Source organism: Scyliorhinus canicula, chromosome 3 (genome assembly GCF_902713615.1).
Source record: "Scyliorhinus canicula chromosome 3, sScyCan1.1, whole genome shotgun sequence".
Taxonomy (NCBI): domain Eukaryota; kingdom Metazoa; phylum Chordata; class Chondrichthyes; order Carcharhiniformes; family Scyliorhinidae; genus Scyliorhinus; species Scyliorhinus canicula.
In genome coordinates this window covers 102,123,036-102,148,495 of record NC_052148.1, presented here as the reverse complement: position 1 = coordinate 102,148,495, position 25,460 = coordinate 102,123,036, and the positions used below count along the sequence as shown (strand labels likewise).

The window sequence follows — 25,460 nt, the reverse complement described above, 5'->3', positions numbered from 1 at the left end:
CTAAGCAGAAAATCATCGGTTTGATTTTCCGGGTACCAAATGTCTTTTAGTATTTTACCCAAATTACCATTCTTTGTAGGTTCCTACTCAGCATTTTTTGGCATTGGGTAATAGCCTTTCGAACATCAGAGGAAATTATACGCTCAAAACATTTTCATCCAAATATTAGACTATCGAGGTGGGGCCTTGGCATTTTCCTCCTGTTCTACATCAGGGACAAGGGCAATCATAATATCATAATGCTACCCAGTCTTGATCAGCTAACTCAGGAAGAAGTCCTGAGATTAAACCGGGACTTTTCTTGGTTTTTATAGCGCTGGGTCACTTTCATCATTAAGAAAGACATTATATAATAGGACTGTTTAAAAAATAAATTTAGAAAAGCAATTAATTTTTTCCAATTCAGGGCCAATTTAGCATGGTCAATCCACCTACCCTCCACATATTTGGGTTGTGGGGGCGAAACCCATGCGAGAACAGGGAGAATGTGCAAACTCCACACGGACAGTGACCCAAAGCCGGGATCGAACCTAGGACCTCAGCGCCCCTGAGGCAGCAGTGCTAACCACTGCGCCACCATGTTGCCCTATAATTTGACTTTATCAAGTTAATAACAATAGAAATTCTGAACATGCACATCACATGAAGCTTGCTAATTCCTAACCACTTTTCTGTTTATTTTATTTGCTAAGAACCCTGATGTTAAATGTGGGGTATCTCAAAATCCTGAAGGTTATCTTGCTTGGAACACTGGTTCTTAGTGGTGTATATTTTCAATTTGGTATACTGCGAGAAAGGATGCGCAAACCAGGGAGGAATAGTCCAGTCATTTTGTCATCAACTAATAAAGCATATTTATTAACTTAAAAGAAAAAACATTCAACAAGGACTATAACACACTACAACACTTAATCACACTGATACACAGCATTACATGGCATAGTATTACAAGAAGTTACCCATGGTTACCAACTACCTACGTTTCCTGAACTCTAAGACGCCATTTGTTTCCATACAAGATCCAATATTATATAACTATGAGCTATAACTATGAGCTGAATCCTGCAGATAATTACCGCACAGGTTATTTGGCCACATTTGGGAAAACCATCTTCAGTTTCAGCGAAGGCGAAATCTTCTCAATTCAAGTTTTGGATCTGAACCAGCTGCCCATTTAACAATAACATGCTATGGGGGAGGGAAACTATTTCTACAGCTGAGTGTGGCTGTGATGATAGCTCCACTGTGTGACTTTCTCCAGTTACTGTGCAATGAATGTATCATACTTCCCCTTTGTTGTTCGCCACCTTGTAGATCCGGCTTTTAGTATTGAAGTTACCTCTTCTATAGCCAATTTTTTTCCCTTGCCACATAAGTAAACATTTGCTTTTCTCATTGGTATGCTAACTTGCATGTTAAAATCCCTTTAGACAGCTGCCGTTATTAACTCACCTTTTTACTTTATCCCAATTTCATTTTTAAAATCTTAATTGCCCCCAATTCCTAACATACTAAGATCTAATGTGGCACGAGAAATTTCTGCAAACAGGTCAGGAGAGATGAAATTCCAAGTGATTGCATGAACAACCCAGCATCTTTTAGCATCTGAACATAATCAATCAAGTGTTGCAAATTACCTGTTAGATAAGTAAATTATGGCAAAGAATAAACAAGTAAAAAAGTAAAGTCTACCAGTGTTGAAACTCAGGGTATGGGTGAAAAAAGAAAACATTTTGTGCAATAAATGATTGAAAAGAAAGCATTTTGTGCAATAAATGATTGCAAACCTGAGCTCTTTTCTCTCTCATCTCTTGTTGCTGTATTCGCCTCTTTTCACGTTTTTCCTGGAGTTTTTCAACTTCTTTCACACAATTTGATTTTCTGCGTGCTGAAAGATTAATGTATCAGAACAGTTCGTATGTATTTTGTCAGTCAGGTGAAAAAACTGGCTAAGTAACAGTTATTTAGAAGCACTGTCAGCACGTGCAATTTTGATTCTAAACACTAAGAAATTGCATGACTAATGATGAAAATAGATATCTATGGTTTCACATATGCTTTGATACAACAAAATATGTATCTAATTTGTACAAACCAAATAGATTTTTCAAGCTCCTAATTACAATCACAAAGACCTTAAAATTCTGTGCTGTAATCTACAAGTTCACACTAATTACAGAGTCCCAGTTATTCATTCCACAAGAACGCACCAATTGGAAGTGCGAGCATGGCAAGCTAGTGTCTCAAAAACTAGGAGGGGTGAAAAAAATTAATCAATGCACATCTAAGGCAGAAGGACAGAATGTGGGATGCACATTTTTCTCCAATACAGAAGAAGCAAAAAACTATTAGCTACCTCAGGACATTCTTTTATAGCCTCCAAATTTTATGCATTGACCAGAAGGAACAAGGATCAATTGCTGTAGTCTCAGGGTTATAAACAGTTACAACAGTTATAAACTAGTCCGTATTTGGCCAGTGTACACTGTAGATGCACATTACTGGCATACAGGGATTTTCCTGAAATTGTTATCATTATCAGGGATTTTGAATTTGTTTATTTGGTTGGATTTTATGATAAGAATAACAGTGACGCCAACATTGCTCAATATTACAAATTGGGTTGTAACTTCTAGGTCTGCAAATGTCTAGTTAAAAGCGCAAATCTAAAAGATGCTGTCAGAAATACTTCGATCTACACAGGGTGCATTGCTGCAGTCTTCACCGATAAAGACTCCGCATTAAAATGAATGCAACTGTATGAACTTGCCCATTAGTTCCACACTAAAATTTCTGTAAAAGTTTGAGCAAGTACATTCAGAAATAACAAGCTTTTAGGGCAGCACAGTGGCATAGTGGGTAGCACTGCTGCCTCACATCGCCGAGGTCCCAGGTTCAATCCCGGCTCTAGGTCACTGTTCGTGTGGAGTTTGCACATTCTCCCCGAGTCTGCGTGGGTTTCGCCCGCATAACCCAAAGATGTGCAGGGTAGGTGGATTGGCCACGCTAAATTGCCCCTTAATTGGGAAAAAATGAATTGGCTACTAAAAAAGAAATAACAAACTTTTAAACAGTGTGAAAAATACCAATTACTGAACAGCCTCTGGTCCAAAGTATGTAATTTTAGAAATGTGGAGTCTCATTCCCTGTGGTGGCACGGTGGCATAGTAGTTACCACTGCTACCTCACAGCCCGGACCCAGGTTCAATTCCGGCCTCGGGTATCTGTGCGGAGTGTGCACGTTCTCCCTGTGTCTGCGTGGGTTCTCTCCGGGTGCTCCGGTTTCCTCCCACAGTCCAAAGATGTGCAGGTTAGGTGGATTGGCCCTTCGTGTCCAAAAGGTTAGGTGGGGTTACTGGGTTATGGGGATAGGCTGGAGGCGTGGGCTTAAGTAGGATGCTCTTTCCAAGGGCTGGTGCAGAGCTGATGGGCCGAATGGCCTCCTTCTGCACTGTAAACTTTATGATTCTATGTTTTATGAGAAGATAAATAGCATTCAGGATTTAGAAATTAAAATTAGAACTTAAAATAACTTTATTATCTGCCAGCCATTTTTAATTCATCTACCTTCCCTAATCTTTAATTTTGCTTTCTGTATACCATTTTAACCAAATTTATATTTCTCACTTTATATTCTATATGTCTCAGTGAGAATTTGTCAATTTCATTGGAAGAAACTTGTCCTTTTTATCTACTGTGGAGGGTGACGTGCTGGAATAGGTGACGGATCCCAGCCCATCCATTGCCTGACACACACCCCCCACCCCTCGCTCCCATTTCTCTGGCTAGCCCACTCCAGCCCACCACTCAAATGGAGCACCGAGGCAGGTTGTAACAGTGGTAACAGGTGTTTAATGTGTTAATGTGAACAAATATTTACAGATTTGTGTCCTAGCCCCTATAACTAAACCATGCCAACTTAACTAGTGTCTAACGTTTTGGCTATAAGGGCCCTAACGTTACATCTTGGTTTCCCAGACGGTACAGAAGGAGTGGAGGCAGTGTGCTGTGATTCCTGCCCTGCGACCTGGGTCTCTGTTGGCAGCCGTCTTCTGGGGCAACCAGGCCTGAATGGGCCCAGCGGCTGCTCGGGTGTCCCGGGTGACATGGAGCCGCTCTGATCTGCCTGCTGGTGCAAGTGGAGCTATCTCGAGGCTCCCCCATCACCTGGCACTGTCAGTCCTGGAGGCCTGCTCTGGTCTCCGTCTGGGACTGTGCCACATCATCCATTGACTGTGCCACCACCTTCAGGGTTTGTGTCGCATCAGCCGGTGACTGCGCCATCTCCCTCTGGGACTGGTCCACTTCCCACCGTGTCTGCGCAACGTCAGTGAGCACCTGGGCAATGCCGCCTGTGAGGGCTTCAAAGAATCCAGCACGAGTTTGTAGAGTCAAACAAAAAGTAACTTTACTTACAACAATACGTACACATCAGCAGTAGTCCACCACTGCTTCCTTCTCTAGCCAGTACCACACTGGCCAGCTCTATTTATTCAGATGCAACTACTAATAATTGCCCCACTCATCCTCATTGAGGGAGCTCCTATGGGATAACCAATAGTCCTCAGCCAATAGGATTCAGGCAGATGATAACACAGCCGATGTTCCCAGCCATGGCCCGCTGTGACTGGGCCGAGCGGCGTTGCAATGTCTAGGTGGCTCTGGCACATGGTTGCCTGTGAGATGGCAACCCTGTCCTGGGCCTCGGCCAGCACCTGCACAGAATACCCCAGGCCTTGGACATGTTGATCCATAGCCGAAACCAATGCCTCCACCGTGGATGACAACCGTGCGGTGTTGGCGTGGGTGGCACGCATTGTCGGCACCACCTCTTGCTAATGCATGTGGCCGCCAATAACCCCTCATATCGTCCCTGGCTCTGTGACTGCATCTCCACTACAAATGCGACTGCCCATTCCAGAAGCATGTCTGGACGGCAGCTTGTCCCAAGGGTCGGCCTGCCCTCCGATCACCTACCCCCTCACGCGGCGGTCTGCAAGTTGGACTAAAACAACGCTGTTTCAAGTCTCCTCTCCCCAGCATACTCCTGGCAAATATCCAAGCGATCGAAAACAAGCTGGGTGAGCTTAATGCTAGACCTACCTCTCAGAGGGAAGCAAGACACTTCTGTGTGCTTTTTCACGGATACATAGCTCGCCCCTGCCTTACCAGACTGCGCAATACAATCTGAAGAATTCTCAATACAGCAGGTGGACTGCATGGCTTCATCAGGCAATGCGAAGGGTGGAGGGGTTTGCCTCCTCATCAATTCTTTCTGGTGCTCGGAATTGGAAACCCTGGCGAACTACTGCTCCCCTGACTTAGAATACCTGACTGTGAAGTGCCGCCATACCACCTTCCACAGGAGTTTAATTCAGCCATTATCAGAGCGGTCTGCATCCCACCCCGGGCAGAAGTGAAGAAGGCGCTTGATGAATTGTACATCAATAACAACGAAGCAGAACACCTCGAGGAGGTGTTCATCGTGGTCCGGGAGTTCAACCAGGCCAACCTCAAGAGTGTACTGCCAAAATTCCACCAACACATCTCCTGTCCCACCAGGGGAGCAAACACTCTCGACCACTGCTACACAAAATCAAGGGTGATCCATCCATCGACTGCACTTCGGAAATCGGACCATAAGACGGTGCTCCTTCCCCCGGCATACAAACAAACACCTAAGAGGGAGAATCCAGTTAACAAGGTCGTGCAGTGCTGGTCCGAGGCAACAGAACAGGCAACAGAAGAGATTGGTCCATATTTAATAATTCAGCAGCCAACCTAAACAAGTATGCTACCAGTGTAACAACTTTAATCAGCAAGTGTGTAGAAGACTGGGTGCCAAAGAAAGTAGTACGTACATTTCCCAACCGGGAGATTGACCCCCTACTGAAGGCCAGGTCTGAGGCATTCAAGACAGGTGACCCTGACCATTACAGGAAATCCAGGTACGACCTCCGCAAAGTCATCAGGGATGCCAAGAGACAATATCAGACTAAGCTAAAATCACAGACCAATCACACAGACTCTCGTCGGTTGTGGCACGGCTTAAACAATGTAACGGGTTACAAAGCAAAGCAGAGTGGAATTTCCGGCAGCAGTGCACTCCTCCCCGATGAACTCAATGCATTCTATGCTCAATTCGAGCAGGAAACCATCAAACCGTTCAACAGCCCCAGCAGCCTCAGACACACCCATACGTACCGTCACAGCGTCCAAAGTCAGATAGGCCTTCTTGAAAGTGAACCCTTGGAAAGCGACGGGTGCTGACAGGGTCCCTGGCACTCAGATCCTGCGCGGACCGGCATCTTCAAACGCTCCCTACTCCGTTCAGAGCTTTCCACCTGCTTCAAGACGACCACCATCACATCGATGCCAAAGAAGAACCAGGCAACGTGCCTCAACGACTATAGTCTAGTGGCCTTGACATTGATCATTATGAAGTACTTCGAGAGGTTTGTCATGAGACACATCAACTCCATACTCCCAGAATGCCTTGATCCACTGCAATTCACATACTGCCACAACCGATCCACAGCAGACACCATCTCCCTGGCCCTACACTCATCCCTGGAGCATCTCGGCAACAAGGGCTCCTATGTCAGACTCCTATTCATTGTCTACAGCTCTGCCTTCAACACCATAATCCCAGCCAAGCTCATATCAAAGCTCCAAAACCTAGGACTTGGCTCCTCCCTCTGCAACAGGATCATCGGCTTTCTGACCCATAGACCACAATCAGTAAAGATAAACAACAACACCTCCTCCACGATAGTGCTCAATACCTGGCCCAACAAGGCTGCGTACTTAGCCCCCTACTATACTCTCTATACACACACGACTATGGGGCAAAATTTGGCTCCAACTTCATCTACAAGTTCGCTGATGACACAACCGTTTTGGGTTGGATCTCGAACAATGTTGAGTCAGAATTCAGGAGGGAGATAGAGAGCCTAGTGGAGTTGTGTAATGACAACAATCTCTCCCTCAGAGTCAGCAAAACTAAAGAGCAGGTCCTGGACTTCAGGAAGCAAATTATCGTACATACCCTTGTCTGCAGGTGGAGATGGTTGACAGCTTCAAATTTCCTAGGTGTGCATATCACCAACCATCTGTCCTGGTCCACCCACCTCGACGCTACGACCAAGAAAGCGCAACTCCGCCTATACTTTCTTAGGAAACTAAGGAAATTCAGCATGTCTACGTTGACCCGTACCAACTTTTACAGATGCTCCACTGAAAGCATCCTATCTGGCTGTATCACAGCCTGGTATGGCAACTGCTCAGCTCAAGACCGTAAGAAACTAGAGAGTTGTGAACACGGCCCAGTCCATTATGCGAACCCACCTCCCATCCATTGGCTCTGTCTACACCTCCTGCTGCCTTGGAAAGCGGGCAGCATAATCAAAGACCCCTCCCACCCGCCTTACTCACTCTTCCAACTTCTTCTATCGGGGAGGAGATACAAAAGTCTGAGAACACACACTAACAGATTCAAAAGCAGCTTCTTCCTCTCTGTTACCAGACTCCTGAATGGCCCTCTTATGGACTGATCTGATCTCCACACATCTTCATCTTCTCTACTGAGTAGTACTACACTCCTCTATGCTTCACCCGATGCCCGTGTCTATGTAGTTACATTGTGTATTTATGTATGCCCTATTTTTTTGTCATATATGGAATGATCTGTCTGGACTGTACGCAGAACAATACTTTTCATTCCACACATGACAATAAACAAATCCAATCCAATCCAAGCAGGCTTCACCATTCTTTTGACACTTCTAGGCCAGAGAGCCCAGCGTAGGCAGCTTTGCAGAGACACCCTGTGGCCGAAACATGTAAACGCTGCACGCTAACCAGTTACTTTTAAAAATAGTAACTATTATGTTACCAAAGTTAATAGGTCTATCGCTGATGTGACCTAAAAGTCAGTATTGTAATCATGAAAAAGTGCTGTAAACAACTAATAAAAGATGCATTTTAAAATTAAATTACATCACCTTTGATTTTAGTCGACTGCCTGTGGCATTGCATATTGTAAATCAGACTATGATAGTCTTAACTACCTTTATTACAATTGGTATTTCTCTTTTTATTGCTCCTCTTCCCTGAACTCTTTTTTTCTTCTCATCTTCAGTTCCCTTGTTGTTACTTTTTGGTGGGCAGTCAGGTATGGAAAGGATCTACTACCCAAAGAAGTAATAATACATTTGACGGTTGTGGACAAAATGCAGCCTTCTGTAGGTTCCTTCTGAGTATATGTCTAACCCATTCATTCCATTAATGTCCAGTACCCTTTCATCCTTTCCTTTCACTATCCCTTCTTACAGTCACCGCACTCCCATTGCTACCCACTTTCCTGCTTACCCTTAATCTGCCATCAATTGCCCCGTCCAACCAAAAAGTAGTCTCTCAAACAATGCTTCCTTCTATCTAATCATTTGCCCTCAAAGACTTTATTTGCTTTCAAAATTCAATCAGCATTTTGTAATGTCATGTTAGAATGAGAAAATTCACTGCTCATCTTTGTTTCAGAGTTGTTATGAAATTAGACACAATTCTTGTGTCGACCATTAGTATTGACATGTTTCATCAAAATTCAACTGCTATTTATTTTCTCATCCTGGTTTTCAAATCCTTTCATGATCTCACCCCTTCCCATCTCCTAGGTCCTCCAGCCCTACAAGATAATTCATTGCTTAAGTTCATCAATCGTTATTTTGTTTTCTCAATTCTAGTTAAACTCTTTACAGAAATATCATTTACAGAGGATAAGTAAAATAAAAGTTAAGAAAGCACTTGAGGATGGTTGGAGCCCAGTTGCTAGACTGAGCAGAGTAGTGTGCCACACAGATCAATCAGTGCTGAAGCCTCGACTTATTACAACTTATATAAATGACTTGGATGAAGGGACTGAAGGTATGGTTGTTAAATATCCTGACGACACAAAGATAGGTATAAAAATAAATTGTGAAGAGGACGTAAGGAGACTACAAAGGGATACAGCTAGGTAAGGGGGTGTTTGAATGGGCAAAAATCAGGTAAATGGAGTATAAAATGGAGTGTAAAAATATGAAATTGTTCATTTTGGCAGGAAGAATAAAAAGCTTATCATCTAAATGGTGAGAGTTTGGGTCTGGGTGTCCTAGTGCATGGATTTTTTAAAAATAAATTTAGATTACCCAATTATTTTTTCCAATTAAGGGGCAATTTAGCGTGGCCAATCCACCTACTCTGCACATTTTTGGGTTGTGGGGGCGAAACCCACGCAGACACGGGGAGAATGTGCAAACTCCACACGGACAGTGACCCAGAGCCGGGATCGAACCTGGGACCTCAGCGCCGTGAAGCGGTTGTGCTAACCACTAGGCCACAGTGTTGCCCTTCCTAGTGCATGAATAACAAAAGTTTAGTATACAAGTAATAATAATAATCTTTATTGTCACAAGGAGGCTTAGATTAACACTGCAAGTAATTGGAAAAGCTAATAGAATGTTATTGTTTATTTTGAGGGGAATCGATTACAAAAGTAGGGAGGTTATGCTTCATTGTACAGGGCATCAATGAGACCATATCTGGAGCACTGTGTACAGTATTGGTCTCCTTATTTAAAGAAAGATATGAATGAGTTAAGGCAGTTTAGAGAAGGGTTACTAGACTCATACCAGGAATGGCTAAGTTGTCTTATGAGAAAAGGTTGGAGAGGTTAGATTGTATCCACAAGTTTAGAAGAGTAAGAGGCGACTTGATCAAAACCTTAAGACCCTGAGGGGTACTGACAGGGTGGATGAGAAGAGGATGTTTCCTCTTATCAGAGAATCGAGAACTAGAGGTCACTGTTTAAAATAAGGGGTCACTCATTTAAGATGCAGGAGGAGAACATTTTTCTCTCAGAAGGTCATGAGCCTCTGGACTCTCTTCCTCAAAAGACAGTGGAATCAGAGTCTTTAAATATTTTTAAGGCAGAGCCTGATAGATTCTTGATTAACAAGGGGGTGGAGTGCATTGGGGACAGGTAGGAATGTGGGGTTGAGGTTAAAATCAGATCGGCCGTGATCTTATTGAATGGCGGAGAGGCTTGAGGTACCGAGTGACCTACTCCTGCTCCTAATTTGTATGTTTGTGTGAAGAATGGAAAATGTATAGAAATAAGAATAGTGAGTGTTATTTGAAAGTAACAGCACTGTTGTTCAGTTATCCTTATAGCCTGCTTCACCTTTGTTTGGCTCTTGACTTTGGTGTCCCGCAGAATTTCACACCAGCTAGTATATTTCATATAAGACACACAATCATATTGTACTTACATGGTGGTGCAAAATCTTTTTTTCCAGACTGGGCTGGTGAGATATCAGAAGCACTGCCATTCTGATGAGTAGCTAAAGAATGCTCTGGAAGCTGACTCGGTCTTGATCGGGTCGATGCAACTGAGAGAATAGAAACACAATTAATTGCAGTTCGACAAACTTTCTCAACGCAATAAATAAACCACACAATTAGTACAAAATAACTGTAAAACCTTCCAAGCTCAAGCTGAAACAACACAAACCACGTCCTAATTACTCTGAACAAGACCTCGGTAAAGAAAAAAGGCACCCACAGTACTTTGTAATTGTCATCACTATTGTATCCAACTAATTAAAACCTGGAAATATCAGCATTGTACACTTATTTATATTGATATTTCTTAACTGGCAGTATCGATATTGGACCAATGGTTAGTCTGATGTAGCTGGAGGTAGTTTTTGGGAAGGAAGTGTTGAGGTACAGGCAAGGATGAATATTAACTCCATTTTTGTGTGCAATCCAAGTACATATTTGCGCAAATTCATATCAATTTGCTGCCAAACTATTCTTTTTTTAATCCATTCCTGGGATGTGGGCATCACTGGCTAGGCTAGCATTTATTTCCCTTCCCGAATTGCCCTCGAGAAGGTGGTGGTAAGCTGCCTTCTTAATAATAATCTTTATTAGTTTCACAAGTCGGCTTACATTAACACTGAAGTTACCGTGAAAAGCCCCTAGTCGCCACATTCCGGCACCTGTTCGGGTACACAGAGGGAGAATTCAGAATGTCCAATTCACCTAACAGCACTTCTTTTTTCCAGGCAGGGCTGGTGAGATATCAGAAGCACTGCCATTCTGATGTGTAGCTCAAGAATGGAGGAAACCCACGTAGACACGTAGAACGTGCAGACTCCGCACAAACAGTGGCCCAAGCCAGAAATCGAACCTGGGACCCTGACGCTGTGAACAGTGCTACCATGCTGTCCCAAATTTAAGCAATTAAATCTTAAATTGCTGCTGTCTATATTCCACAGTTCTGCTAGGGGAAAGTTCCAGGAATTTGACATAGGTACGGGCGAATGAAGGGCGATATATTTCCGAGTCAAAGTGGTGCATGACTGGGTGGTAAATTCCAGGTGGTGCTATTCCTGTTAATCTGCTGCCCTTATCCTTCCACATGTTAAGAGTTTGTGGGTTTGGAAGGTGCTGTCTAAGGAGCCTTGGTGAGTTGCGGCAATGCATTTTGTAGGTGGTACACATGGCTGCCACTGTGTGTTGATGGTGGAGGGAGTGAGTGTTTGTGGATAATTTGCTAACCAAACTGCTTTGTCCTGTATGGTGTCAAGCTTCTGGAGTGGTGTTGGAGCTGCACTCATCCAGGCATGTGGACAGTATTCAATCACACTCCTGACTTGCATCTTGTGGATGGTGGGTAAGCTTTGGGTAGTGAGGAGGTGAATTACTTGATGCAGGATTCCTAGTCTTTGACCTGCTGTTGTAGCCACTGTATTTATATGGCCAGTCAAGTTCAGTTTCTTGTCAATGATAACCCCAGGATGTTGAAGGAGTGGGGGGGGGGGGGGGGGGGGGGGGAGGGAGAAATCAGTGACAGTAATGCCATTGAATGTCATGGGGCAATGGATTAGATTCTCTTTTGTTGGAGATGGTCATTGCCTGGTACTTGTGTGGTGCAAATGTTACTTGTATACAGACACATGTAGGGCACCCGTAGGGCAGCACAAGTGGCTAGCACTGTGGCTTCATAGCGCCAGGGTCCCAGGTTCGATTCCCCACTGAGTCACTGTCTGTGCGGAGTCTGCACGTTCTCCCCATGTCTGCGTGAGTTTCCTCCGGGTGCTCCGGTTTCCTCCCACAGTCCAAAGATGTGCAGGTTAGGTGGATTGGCCATGATAAATTGCCCTTAGTGACCAAACAGATTAGGAGGGGTTATTGGGATAGGGTGGCAGTGAGGGCTTAAGTGGGTCGGTGCAGATTCGATAGGCCGAATGGCCTCCTTCTGCACTATATGTTCTATGTACATGGCATCACCATCAACTGGAAGTTACCCTCCAAGCCACTCACCATCCTGACTTGGAAGTATATTGCCCTTCCTTCACTGTCGCTGAGTCAAAATGCTTGAACTGTCCCCCTAACAACACTCCAGTGTGTGCCTACACCACATGGACTGCAGTGGTTCAAAAAGGTAGCTCACCACTCCTTCGCAAGCCAGCAATGCCCACATCTGGTAAATTAATAAACAAATGCATTTTCAACATATACATACATTTAAAAAAAATCTTGTTTCACTGTTGTCTTCATTCATGTCTCATGAGGCTTTTGTCATGTAATGGGGAAATATTTACAACATAATAAACTTGGGTTTACTGAATTTAAGGATTTAAAAACCTGGATATTAAACAATAAACAAATTTGACACATTTGGTTTGAAGCAATATATTCATTTCTGAAAAAGAAATCTGGTTTAATCAGTAATTTCACATGGATTAAAGTACATAACACTTGAAACAGCTTTGCAAATCAGAATGATAAAGGAGTTGAACATTATCTGCAGCCTCAATGCCTTCTTCCCAAAGAACCTCCTTCAGCTACATCAAGTTAAATATTGTTACAATGTTGATAAAGCCAGTGGAGAGAAGATCAAGTGCAAGGAAGTATATTTCCTAATATTTCCAGATTTCATCTCATATCAACCTGAATTTTGGAGTTCAGCGTTTGAGGGATTTAATCCCAAGATCAAAAACTTTAAATATGACGCAAAAGGTGTACAATTCAGGTAGCTAACAAGAATTTGATATTCCTTGAAGAAATCTACAGACCTAATAACAAGTTAGTTATTCAACTTAATTAAGCAAGCATTTATACTACCTGGTCAAAGTCAATAACCACCTATATTATTCGACTGTGGCGGTTACCCCTATTTGACTTCTCCAACAAGTTTGACACACGTCAACTGCACCTCTTCATGTATGAGTCAATCCTTCCCAGTTACAGCAGAGCCAACATCTCCCGTCTCTATTCAGTAATGTGTGCCAATATCTTAAGTCTTCATTATTTGCTCCCTATCTACACACTGGTTCTCAGCATTATCCATAGGTTCATGATGTGATGATGTATAAATTGTTATATATATTTTATATTTGTGGCAGTAATGTTATTAATAAACCTGGTTTAAAATACATACAAGCAATATTTACTAAAGCTGTAATTAAGAAGTCATAAAAGCTGTGGGCAGCATGGTGGCGCAGTGGGTTAGCCCTGATGCCTCACGGCACTGAGGTCCCAGGTTCGATCCCAGCTCTGGGTCACTGTCCGCGTGGAGTTTGTACATTCTCCCCGTGTCTGCGTGGGTTTCGCCCCCACAACCCAAAGATGTGCAGGGAGGTGGATTGGCCACGCTAAATTGCCCCTTAATTGGAAAAATTAATTGGGTACTCTAAATTTATTTTAAAAAAAGAAGTCATAAAAGCTGAAGTAAATATTGATTTGAACCATTTACTTGTTTACAGAGAGATGGCTAATGGAACATTGTTTATATTTTGGATGGTTCCCTGGGGTATAGATAATTTGAGAGATTGTATTTAGTCCTAGCTAAGCAGGTTATGTAACATAGTGGGATACAGAAGATGTGAATTAATGGGAGGACCAGGTTGTCTGTAGTTAGGCAGCCTGATATAGAATTTTAAGTTGAACAGCAGTTTTGCCAAATGCTTGTTAGGTTGAGCAGAAGTGTACTGGATCTGTTCTTCAAATGAACTCTCTATACAGCTATGCAAGTGACCTGTTTTGTTAACTTAACTTATAAATGGTATTCAAACTGTTTTGGGTTGCTTAATTGGAATTAGTGGCAGGTGTAGGTAGGAAGTATTTTTTCCTTGTGTTTAAGACCTGTTTAACTGTTAATTGTAAATCTATTCCTTTGATGTTAAAATTGTTAATTCTGTGCTTAAATTAAAGTTTGTTTTTATGTAAAAGATACCTATTGGAAAGAATGTTTATTCCTGGGGTGAAGCAGCATGGTAGTACAGTGGTTAGCACTGTTGTGACAGTGCCAGGGTTACGGGTTATATTCCTGGTTTGGGTCACTGTCTGTGCGGAGTCTGCACGTTCTCCCTGTGTCTGCGTGGGTTTCATCCGGGTGCTCCGGTTCCCTCTCACAAAAAGCAGGACAAGTCCACTCCCACCATTTACAGCCGCATCAGTCTATTCTCAATCATTTCCAAAGTGATGGATGGACGGTATCGTTGAGAGTGCTCAGCAAAAACATGCTCACTGATACTTAGTTTGGATTCCACCAGCCCCACTCGGCTTCAGACCTCACTGCAGCCTTGGTCCAAAAATGAAAAAAAACGAGCAATATTCCAGAAGTGAGCCAAGATTGATTGCTCTTAACATCAAGCAGCATTTGACTATGTGTGGCATCAAGGACCCCTAGCAAAATTTAGTCAATGAGGGAAAACACTTCACTAGTTAAGAGCCATATCTAGCACAAATCCATTCCCAGTTCTCCAGCAGAGATTTACCTCCTTGCCACACCACGTCAAAAATGCCAGTGTCCTCCGACAAGCATTCCACTCTGCCAGAGTTTCCCCAGATATGACTGCCACCAGTAAGGCACACTTCAACAAATTCTCCTCGCCCTCATTTCACAATAGTTGTAACAATCCACAATCCAGAGGTTCTTATGTCCAACTCCTTTAAACAGTCTAATTGGCTTTTGAAAAAACTGTTCCCTTTCTTAATGAGCTTTAGGATTTGGATTTATTGTCACATGTACTGAGGTACAGTGGAAAGTACTGTTCTGATTACAGTCCAAACAGATCGTTCCATACATGAAAAGTATAGGACATACACACTTCTGCCTCCCATCATTTCCGACAGAACAGCATGACCTGTTCCTGGGAGAGATCCAGTTCTTTTTCTGCTGGTGTCTCCACAAAAGCTGTCCTTTATTCGGTGAGATACTGTGACAGGTGCTAAAACTGACAGTCTACACCTCAATGGGTTTCTATTGGAGTGTCTCTCCCAGTGGCAACTTTAAAACACATCGGCATTTCCCCAAACTGAAGCGTTTATCAGGAATTCACAATCTCCTTTTTCAGAACTTTTTGTTTCACTTTAAGTTAACGGGAACATTTTAAAACAATCATCTTGTAACATTCAGTGTTTATGACAATATCATAATACTATTTACATATGCACAATGGAAAATGCACCATTATCCCAGTTTAAAATTACCTCGGTTATCTTTGGCAGGAGTTTCATTCTTAGCAGCCACAGTTCGGCGATTCTTTAAAAGAAGCACAGACACTGTCACAGTTTTAGAAGTTAAAGACAAAAGAATGCAGCTCAGGCTACCAAGCATACTATTTCTAACAAGTAAATTGCAGTAGTAGTTTATTTAACAACAGAAATTATGGTAATGAAATATTACACAAGAGGCACAGATGGTATGGAAGACAGAAAAATGATCAGACATGGTTCTTGAAATTTCAAAAGATTGTTGGAAGCCCACATTAGTGTGCTTCAAGGAATGGTTTGGAACTTCATAGTAAGAAGTCTTACAACACCAAGTTAAAGTCCAACAGGCTTGTTTCAAATCACTATCCAACAAATCTGTTGGGCTTTAACCTGGTGTGGTAGGATTTCTTACTGTGCTTACCCCAGTCCAACGCCAGCATCTCCACATCATGGAACTTCATGTGCAGGGTGAGGTTGACAAAGATAGGACGGAGGAGGACTTGCGAAGGTGCTACGGATGAGAATGATGGTGAAAGGCTAAAGGGACGAGTTTTGTAAGAAGGAGCCATTCAGAGAATCACAGACTTGTTACAGTGGAGAAGGATGCCATTCAGCCCATTGGCCTCGATTCTCTGGAATAATAATTTCTAAGAGTGGTAGTGAGCGGGAATTGAACGGGCTTCCCGGCGCTCGGCTCAGTGAGGCCGGCAACGCAATTCAACGTTAATTGGTCCACTTAACGTGGCCTCATGGGCTTCTCGCCACAAATGAAGGCTCACTAGTTGATTCGCCGGCACCATGCTCGCCAGCCCCCTGCTAACAAGGTGCAACTTAAGCTGCACTTGCTCAGCCAACCCCAGCCAGCTCACAACAACCGAGGAGACCGACCCCAAGATTCAGGGATGCTGACCTTGGGAGGTGCTAGACGCCATGGAGGCCAGGAGGGCCGTCCTGTTCCCCAGAGGGTCCCGGAGAGTCAGCCACAAGGCAGCCAATGAGGTGGCGGCAGCTGTGAGCTCGGAAAGTGTGACGAGGAGGACAGACCTCCAGTGCAGGAAGAAGGTCAATGACCTACCCCAGCAGCATGAGCGAGTAGACAGCACCCCCCACTCCCCCGAAGGAAGCATCCACCCCCCAACCCCCCATGCAGCCCCCAACTCTTCCCCCACCGCTCCCATCACGGTGAAACACGCAAGTGCCTAACGATGCCCCCCCTGTCTCCTCAGGAAAAGCTCTCCTATAATCATCGGGAGAGTGCCCAGACTGGCGGAGGGGTGCCGGACTTGAAAATCCTCACCGCCTTTGAGGAGCGTGCCCTGGAGGTGTAGGGGTGGCCGAGGACAAATTAGTCACCTATGCAAAGGCTGGCAGATGCCGCAGATGTGAAGAACCACCGGAGTCCACCCGGGGGACCTGTCAAACGTGAGCTGTTATTGCCTTACTGACTGACCCATCCCTCCCACTGACCACATGTCCTTTCTCCTGCAGGTCCATCAGCTGACGGCGCCAGCCCATACTGGGCAGCACCCTCTCCTGACTGAGGAGAACACCTTGGAAGAGAGCTCCGTGGATGCAACTGTTATAGTCGCGGCACAGCAGTCATCCCCACCCTCCACCAGCGCAGGTACACACACCTTGGCGGGAAATGTTAGCGAACAGGCTTCTAGGGCACAATCTGGTGAGTACCCCACTGCTGCTGATGCACATTCGGTGGAGGCAGGATCCCTCAGGTGAGACAGCAGCCGGAAGTCTGCTGGATCCCAGCTGACCCACGCCCGATGCTGAGCCTGTGGTACAGAGATACTCGGAGCTGATTGAGACGATACAGTGCAGGCGGAACATTCAGGGGGAGATGTCAGTGTCACTCCAGCAAATCCATAGCCGATTGGAGGAGCCCTAGGGGCTACGGGCATAGGAGATGTCACCGGCAATGCGTGGACTGAGGCCAACACTGCTGGGATGGTGACCGCAGTGGAAAGCCTGGTGCACAATGTCAGCACCATCAGAGAAGGTGTCCAAGGTGTCGCGCAGTCGGTGACGGCCATGGCAGAGGGTCTCGGCAGAATGCTCAACTCGCTGGGGGATGTCACCCAGTACCAGGCCTACCTTGATGTTGTTCTTTGGGACATGTCCCGCCCTCAGATGGGAATGGCCGAGGTGCTGCGGAGCTTGTCCCAGTCGCAGGTGGGCTTTGCTGAGGCACTGCAGGGCATGGCCCAATCACTGAGGAGCATTGCTGAGGGAGTCAATACAATGGTGCGGACCATGGGGAACCGAGAGCTGGCAGAGCAGGGGCAGCCGGGGCTCAAACCAGTTGTCCCTCCATCCCAAGGAGTAATAGAATAAATAACAGTAAATAACTAGAGAACACCAAAGTGCCAGAGGCAAAATGAGGATTTTCAAAAATAAATTAGAGCAGAGAGTTACGATGATTGGAAATATGCAGCCTGAAAGAACAGATTCAATAACTATCAAAGGGGATTAGTTTAAAACTTGGAGAGGAAAATTAAGATGGACTATGGGAAAAGGATGGAGGGAATGGGCCTAACTAAGTAGCTGTCAAAGAGATAGAACAGTTACAACGGGTTGCTCCTGTACTACATCTCTGGTTCAAACAGGGAATTACTTTGTTATGCACATGAACACAATTGGAGAGTCTCCAGCTGTTCTGCAAACAAAACCATCAATTTGGTCTTCACTGATGCTGGCAAGAATCCTGATGCCATAACTGCTCCTGACAGCAAGCCTAGGAGTCCACAAGATATAGAAAACTAAAGAAGAAATCGAGCAGAAATATTGTACCGTGATATGAAACGCTGCAGACATCTCTCAATTGTGAGTAAATTGAATGTGCAAGGACACTGGAACACAGTGCTATGGCATGCACTTGTAACAGACAGCAAACACAAGGGGGGCACTTTCCAAACTGGATTTAACACATAAAAGTATTCAACCGCTACTCCAGTGAGGGAGAGAAAAGAACTTCAATCAGCAATTACACATTAAGGAAGGAGAAAGTCATAGGAACATCTTCTCAAAGTCAATATGGATATCATATTTCTCTGCACTGACATCCTAAGTATACTCCTGAGGTACATTGGAGGTGAAGAAGTTAAGATAAACTACAAATATCTGAACATTGTTAAGGAATTAACAGACCTTTACTATCTTGTTAGTTTTGATAGAAGGTATTGGAGGTGGTGGTGTTTCAGGACTTGGCTCAATTTCTTCATCAGGTGCAAGGTCTAGGTTTAGTGCAAAAACGCTTTCAAGGTCAATCTATGAATTGGGAAAAATACACACATTATAGATGCAATAAATCTTGGGAGTTATACAGTTTTATTAGCGTTTAAAATATTATATAATGCACACCCCCTCCCCCCCACAGCCCAACCAGTCAGCTTTTTTGTCCAGGAAACGCAACCAGAATGTGTTCAGGGTAGGTTGGGCTAGGCGGAAATTCCCATCAGTTTTTGTAGTCTGTTGACACTCCATAGGTAGGTTTACATAAATAAAACAAATAACAAATGATGGCCGATTGCTGCTCATGGAATTGTACTTTTTTTTTTAAAAAAAAATGTTTTTTTTCTTTTTATAAATTTAGAGTACCCAATTCATTATTTTTCCAATCAAGGGGTAATTTAGCGTAGCCAATCCACCTACCCTGCACATCTTTGGGTTGTGGAGGCGAATCCCACACAAACACAGGGAGAATGTGCAAACTCCACACGGACAGTGACCCAGGGCCGAGATCGAACCTGGGACCTCAGCGTTGTGAGGCAACAATGCTAACCACTGCGCCACTGTGCTCCCATGGAATTGTACTTCTTAACATCCCAGAAGAGCAAGGGGAGAAAATTGCTAAGTAAACAAGAAATTTAAAACATAAATGACGAATTACATTATTTCTACTCCCCAGACAGCAGAAATTGGTCAGATTGATACTTTAGGAATTTTGGACTCTGCACAGCCAGAATGTAACCAGATTATAAAGGATGCGAGCATTTTATGGTTTGTTCATTTGGAGAGCTGAAAGTAGACTACAATCAAATTAGCACGGGAACAGGAAAATAATTTATTTTTGTTCCAAGTCACTTCAGCGAGAACATAGAGTGAGGCAGACAAAATGTGATAATGAGATCCCCTTTATGACAACGTAAATCCTTCCCTGTGACTTTCTCTTGGGGGGCAATTCTAACAAAAAATGACTTAAGTGTCAATTCGGGTAGGAAAACTGGAGGGAATCCAGACTGTTGTTCCGGTCCAAATCCCATCACAATCCACACACACTTTTTTGTGATTTCTTTGGAGCTTGGGGAGATTCTTACTGAACTTTTTTTGGAGTAGGAACCTAAAGACGTCAGCAAGACAGGCTCCTCCAAGATTGGGGTACCCAATCTCGAAGTTAAGTTGAAGGTTCCGCTCCCAACAGACATCACAACACTCTGCAAACCTGGCAAACACCCCCAACCCTTGACCCTCAGAGGGGAAACCTCTGCCCATCACTAAATGTTTGGGTCACGTCCCCTAACCACACAGGCATGAGGGTGACCAGACAACCCCATCCAGCATCACCGGCATTGGTCTCTCTCCCCACCCCCCCAATCCATTCTCACCAGCATCAGGCTCTACCCAACACCACAATCCATTTTCGCTGGCATGTCCTCCCCCCCCCCCGCTTGCATCCCCTTCAGGCTCGCCCCCCCATCTCAACCCCCCCCCCCCCCCCCTCCCCACCTTGGAACTGACCATGGCACTGCCAACCTAGCAATCAGTTTTCCACCCATCATAGCACTCCACAGGCTCTTATCAGCGCTGTAAATCATATCCTACATGACTACCCGTAGTAAACAATCCTTCATCTTTCTCTACCAATGCAGCTCACACTCACGACTAACACCACCACCCTCCTTTAGTTCCTCAGTTCAGTGTGTGGGAAAATCCTCACCTGAATCCATCCATTCTTATCTAACCAATCATAGCTAACCAATCATATCCATAGAGTCACCGGAGCTGCCTTTGCTTCCCGCACCCACACCCTTTTCCCTCTGGAGTTCCAAAATAATTTATCCTTGGCCCTCACATCCATTTCTCCCCAATATGTTACCCACCACCCCCCTGCCTCCCAACCCCACCCCCCTATCATCCAGAAACAAAATCAGGTTCTGCCTGTACCTTAAGTGAAACACAACTCTACCTCGCCACCCTCTCTCTCGAGGTGGAGATAGTTAGCAGTTTCAAATTCCTAGGGGTGCACATCCCCAAAACTCTGTCCTGGTCCACTCACGTCGACGCTATCACCAAGAAAACACAACAGCGCCTATACTTCCTCAGGAAACTAAGGAAATTCGGCATGTCCACATTAACCCTTACCAACTTTTACATGTGCACAATAGAAAGCATCCTATCGGGCTGCATCACAGCCTGGTATGGCAACTGCTCGGCCCAGGACCGCAAGGAACTTCAGAGAGTCGTGAATACCGCCCAGACCATCACACGAACCTGCCTCCTATCCATGGACTCCATCTACACCTCCCGCTGCCGGGGAAAGCGGGCAGCATAATCAAGGATCCCTCCCACCTGGCTTACTCACTTTTCCAACTTCTTCCATCGGGCAGGAGATACAGAAGTCTGAGAACACGCACGAACAGACTCAAAAACAGCTTCTTCCCCACTGTCACCAGACTCCTAAATGACCCTCATATTGACTGACCTCATTGACACTACACCCTGTATGCTTCATCCGATGCCAATGCTTATGTAGTTACACTGTATATCTTGTGTTGCCCTATTATGTATTCTCATGTATTTTCTTGAATTTGTTTAATTCCCTTCTCTTCCATGTACTGAATAATCTGTTGAGCTGCTTGCAGAAAAATACTTTTCACTGTACCTCGGTACACGTGACAATAAACAAATCCAATCCAATCTCTCATTTCCTCCACTGCCTCCGATGTGTCAGAATAAGAAGAAACCTCTTGCAATTAAACATTAAAAAGACAAAAACTAATGTCCCCAGTGCCCATCACATACTCCATTCCCTATCCACAGACTCTAATCCTGGTCTCAGTCTGCTTTGCTTCAAATATGATCCATTTTGTCCACAAGTAATTGGGACTTCAGTTTAGCATGTCATCCAAAAGACTGATAATGCAGCATTCTTTCATCGTTGTTAAGTGTTAGTCTAGATTGTGTACGCTGGTGTCCCAGTGGGGCCTCTGATTCAGGGACAGAGTGGTAAGCTGACATGTAGAACCAACAGTTTTATAGGAAGGTGAGCAAATTGGACCAAATTGTCTCACTCATTTGTTTTGTGAGGAGTTATTTTTTTTTAATCCATAAAATTTACTGGTGGGGTTTATTAGGGACACAGAAGGTGATATATGCTTAGAAGCCCAGGGCGAAGCTAGAATACTTGATGAGTACTTTGTATGAATATTTAACAAGGAAGAGGAAGCTGACAAAATATTGGGTGGAAGTGGAGATGCTAGAGCTAATGGATGGGGTGAAAACTGATAAGCAGAATGCACTGGTAAGTCTAACTGTAATTAGTGTGGGTAAGTTGCCTGATTCCAATTGCTTACATCTCAGGTTGCTAAGGAAAGTGGGTGTTGAGATAGCAGAATGGTTTCCCATAATTTTCTAATCTTTCTTAGATGCCAGAGAATATGAAAAGTGGCAAATGTGGCACCCTTAAGTGTAAGGAGAAGCCAGTCAGTTTGGCTTAGTTTTAGAAACATTAATCAAGGAATGACTTAGCAGGCACTTTCTTAGCATTTAAAGGGCAATTTAGCATGGCTAGTTCACCTACCCTGCACATCTTTTTGGGTTGTAGGGGTGAGACCCACGCAGACACGGGGAGAATGTGCAAACTCCACAAGGTCAGTGACCCGGCGCCGGGATCGAACATGGGTCCTCAGCGCCGTGAGGCAGCAGTGCTAACCACTGCATGACAGTGCTGCACCAGCAGGCAGTTTTTAATTGAATTTTTTGATGAAATAACAAAAGTATTATGCTCTGTATAATCATGAGAATATTGGTTATTACAGACTGTAAGATCATACTTTGTGAAAGTGACCATAAGCAACGTAACATGTAACTGGGAGTATTTACACTGTGGACACGATTTGATTGTGTGGCCAATGTTTAGTTAAACATGGACCTGAATGAGGGTATTTCACAGACACCTGTGAAGTTTAAACATCTCACTGTTTAATGATGAACCAATGTTTCAGTCATATCCAGTAGAGGTGGCAGAAGAGGATTCTGGGAGAAGCCAACCGTCAATCAACTGAAGCCTCATCAGGGCGATTACTTAGGAATTTTAACCTGGTGTGTGAGTCATCCCAGCTCACCTCAGCTGTAAATAAGGCCGTAGGTTAAGCAAGAGCACGGCAGAGAGCAAGTGCATGACCATCAGCCGGAGTGAGACTTCAGCCGAGAGAGGGTATTGAGAATTTGGAGCTGAGAGGAATTGAGTGCTGAGGGGAAAGAGGTACTCATCATATTAATAATAATCTCTTTTATTGTCACAAGTAGGCTTACATTAACACTGCAATGAAGTTACTGTGAAAATCCGAGTCACCACACTCCATCGCTGTTCGGGTACACTCGGGGGAATTCAAAATGTCCACATCACCTAACAGCACGCCTTCAGGGTCTTGTGGGAGGAAACCGGAGCACCCGGAGGAAACCCAATCAGACACGGGGAGAACGTACAGACTCCGCACAGACAATGACTCAAGCCGGGAATCGAACCTGGGTCCCTGGAGCTGTGAAGCAACAGTGCTAACCATTGTGCTACGGTGCCGCCCTCATCGGGAGGATGGAGAGGCAGACCTACGAGGGAGACTCGAGGGCAAGTGAGAGGTAGAAGGAAATCAAAATGTGACGTCACAGCCAGCAGGTAAGTGATAAGTTGGTGACTGGTAAGTAGTTTTTATTTTCTGTTTTCTTTGACATCGTAGTTGTTGTTGTAAGTTAACTTAAGAGTTAAGTCAACTTCCGGCGGTGGCTATGAGGGAGTAAGTTGCGCATTTGGTGGCTCTCGCTCAGGTCAGACTTTAAGTCCTTTTCCCCCGACTTTTTTGAACTTTTGAGCACTGGAGTGAAAAACAATAGCTCTCTAGATCGGAATCCAGATCAGAAGGGAGCGAAAACAGGCGAAGAAGGGGCTGAACAAAGGTGGTGTGGAAGCTCAAGTGGGAGGAAAGATGGCCGAACTGGACAACATGCTGAAGGTCATGAAAGAGAGCTTCGCAGCACTGAAGCGGGATAATTTGGAACCGTTCCAGAAAGCGGTGGAGCGACTGGACCAGAGGCTGGACGCTCAGGATAAGAAGGTCCAGGTACTGGAGAAGACAGTGGAAGAGCAGGCGGTTTTCCAAACGATAGCGGACGTGGAAATTAGAAAGTTGAAGGAGCAACAATCAAAGCTGATGGACAGGCTGGAGGACCTGGAAAACAGGTCTCACCGGCAGAATCTGAGAATCATTGGGCTCCCGGAGGGGGCCGAGGGAGTGGATGCCACGGCATATGTAGCAGACATGCTGCAGAAGCTGGTGGGGGATGATTTCTTCCCGCGTCCGTTGGAGCTGGACAGGGCACACAGACTGCAGGCGAGGCAGCCGCGAAGGGGGGGCGCGGGCGATGGTGGTCAGGTTCCATTGGTTCGTGGACATGGAGCAGGTTCTACAGTGGGCCAAGAGCACGAAGTGCTGTTCATGGAACAACAATGTCCTACCAGGATCTGAGCCAGGAGGTGGCCAGAAGGAGGGCAGCCTACAGACAAATTAAAGAGATCCTGTTTAAAAAGGTGAAGTTCAGGCTACTTTTCCCGGCGCAGCTTTGGGTCACATACCGGGAACAGCAACATTATTTTGACGACCCGGAGGAAGCGATGGAATTCGCTAAGGGGCATGGACTGGTGCCGAACCGAGGACCCATGGACTGAAGTTAGAGTGTATTAAGGGATGTTTGCATTTGTTCGCAGATTGCCCTTCGTATTAGCGATGTCGTTTGGCATGCTCTTTTACTTAAAAATGGGGGTGTTCTTGTGTTTGTGTTTGCCTGTTTGAAAGTTTTAAAGTTAAAGCCAAAGTTATAGTTAAAGTTTAAGTTATTGGGTGCTGGGGGGCTGTTCGGGTTCTTTTTGCTTTTTTTCTGATTAATGTAGACGCTAAACTGCTGGCCAAGATTCTGGCGTCCAGAATCGAAGACTGTACTCTTCGTGATTGTGGAGGACCAAACGGGGTTTGTTAAGGGCAGGCAGCTAGTAGCCAATCTAAGGAAGGCTACTCAATGTGATTATGATGCCCACCGAGGGCAGAGAGGTGGAGGTAGTGGTGGCAATGGATGCCGAAAAGGCTTTTGACCGGGTGGAGTGGGACTATTTATGGGAGGTGCTGGGACGGTTTGGGTTTGGAGAGGGCTTTGTGGACTGGGTTAAACTGCTATATCAGGCCCCGGAGGCTAGTGTAAGGACGAACAGAACGACATCTGAGAATTTTTGACTACACCGCGGGACATGACAGGGATGCCCCCTCTCTCCACTGCTGTTTGGGTTGGCCATAGAACCGCTGGCAATTGCTCTGAGAGCAGCAAGGGAATGGTCGGCTGGTTTTTGGGCTACAAGTTGAACATGGCAAAAAGCGAGATGTTTGTGGTGCAGGCGATGGGTCAGGAGAATAGGCTGAGGGAGCTACCGTTTAGGCTGGTTGGGGAAAGTTTTAGGGATACAAGTGGCGCGTGACTGGGGCAAGATGCATAAGTTGAACTTGTCTAGGCTGGTGTAGCGAGTTTCGGAGGTGGGATGCGCTCCCGCTGCCACTAGCGGGGAGAGTACAGACGAAGTACAGAGTGAAGATGACGATCCTCCCGAGATTCCTGTTTATTTTTCACTGTCTCCCTATTTT

The 25,460-nt window shown here is 44.9% G+C and overlaps 2 protein-coding genes across 5 annotated transcripts in view; one reads left to right on the top strand and one right to left on the bottom strand.

The window, feature by feature from the left end:
• Nucleotides 1-25,460, bottom strand: part of kif2a (kinesin family member 2A) — a 188,059-nt gene that overhangs the window by 109,878 nt on the left and 52,721 nt on the right. For all 4 annotated transcript variants that reach the window (XM_038790994.1, XM_038790996.1, XM_038790995.1 and 1 more), the window contains exons 3-6: nt 18,706-18,825; nt 15,544-15,595; nt 10,308-10,427; nt 1,788-1,888 (exon numbers count right to left, since the gene is read on the bottom strand). In XM_038790994.1, the coding sequence (XP_038646922.1) occupies nt 1,788-1,888; nt 10,308-10,427; nt 15,544-15,595; nt 18,706-18,825 (393 nt within the window). The remainder of the gene's footprint in view (nt 1-1,787; nt 1,889-10,307; nt 10,428-15,543; nt 15,596-18,705; nt 18,826-25,460) is intronic.
• Nucleotides 23,378-25,460, top strand: part of LOC119962841 (bone morphogenetic protein 2-like) — a 252,281-nt gene continuing 250,198 nt past the window's right edge. The window contains exon 1 of the mRNA XM_038790998.1: nt 23,378-23,452. The gene's annotated coding sequence lies outside the window, so the exon portion shown is untranslated. The remainder of the gene's footprint in view (nt 23,453-25,460) is intronic.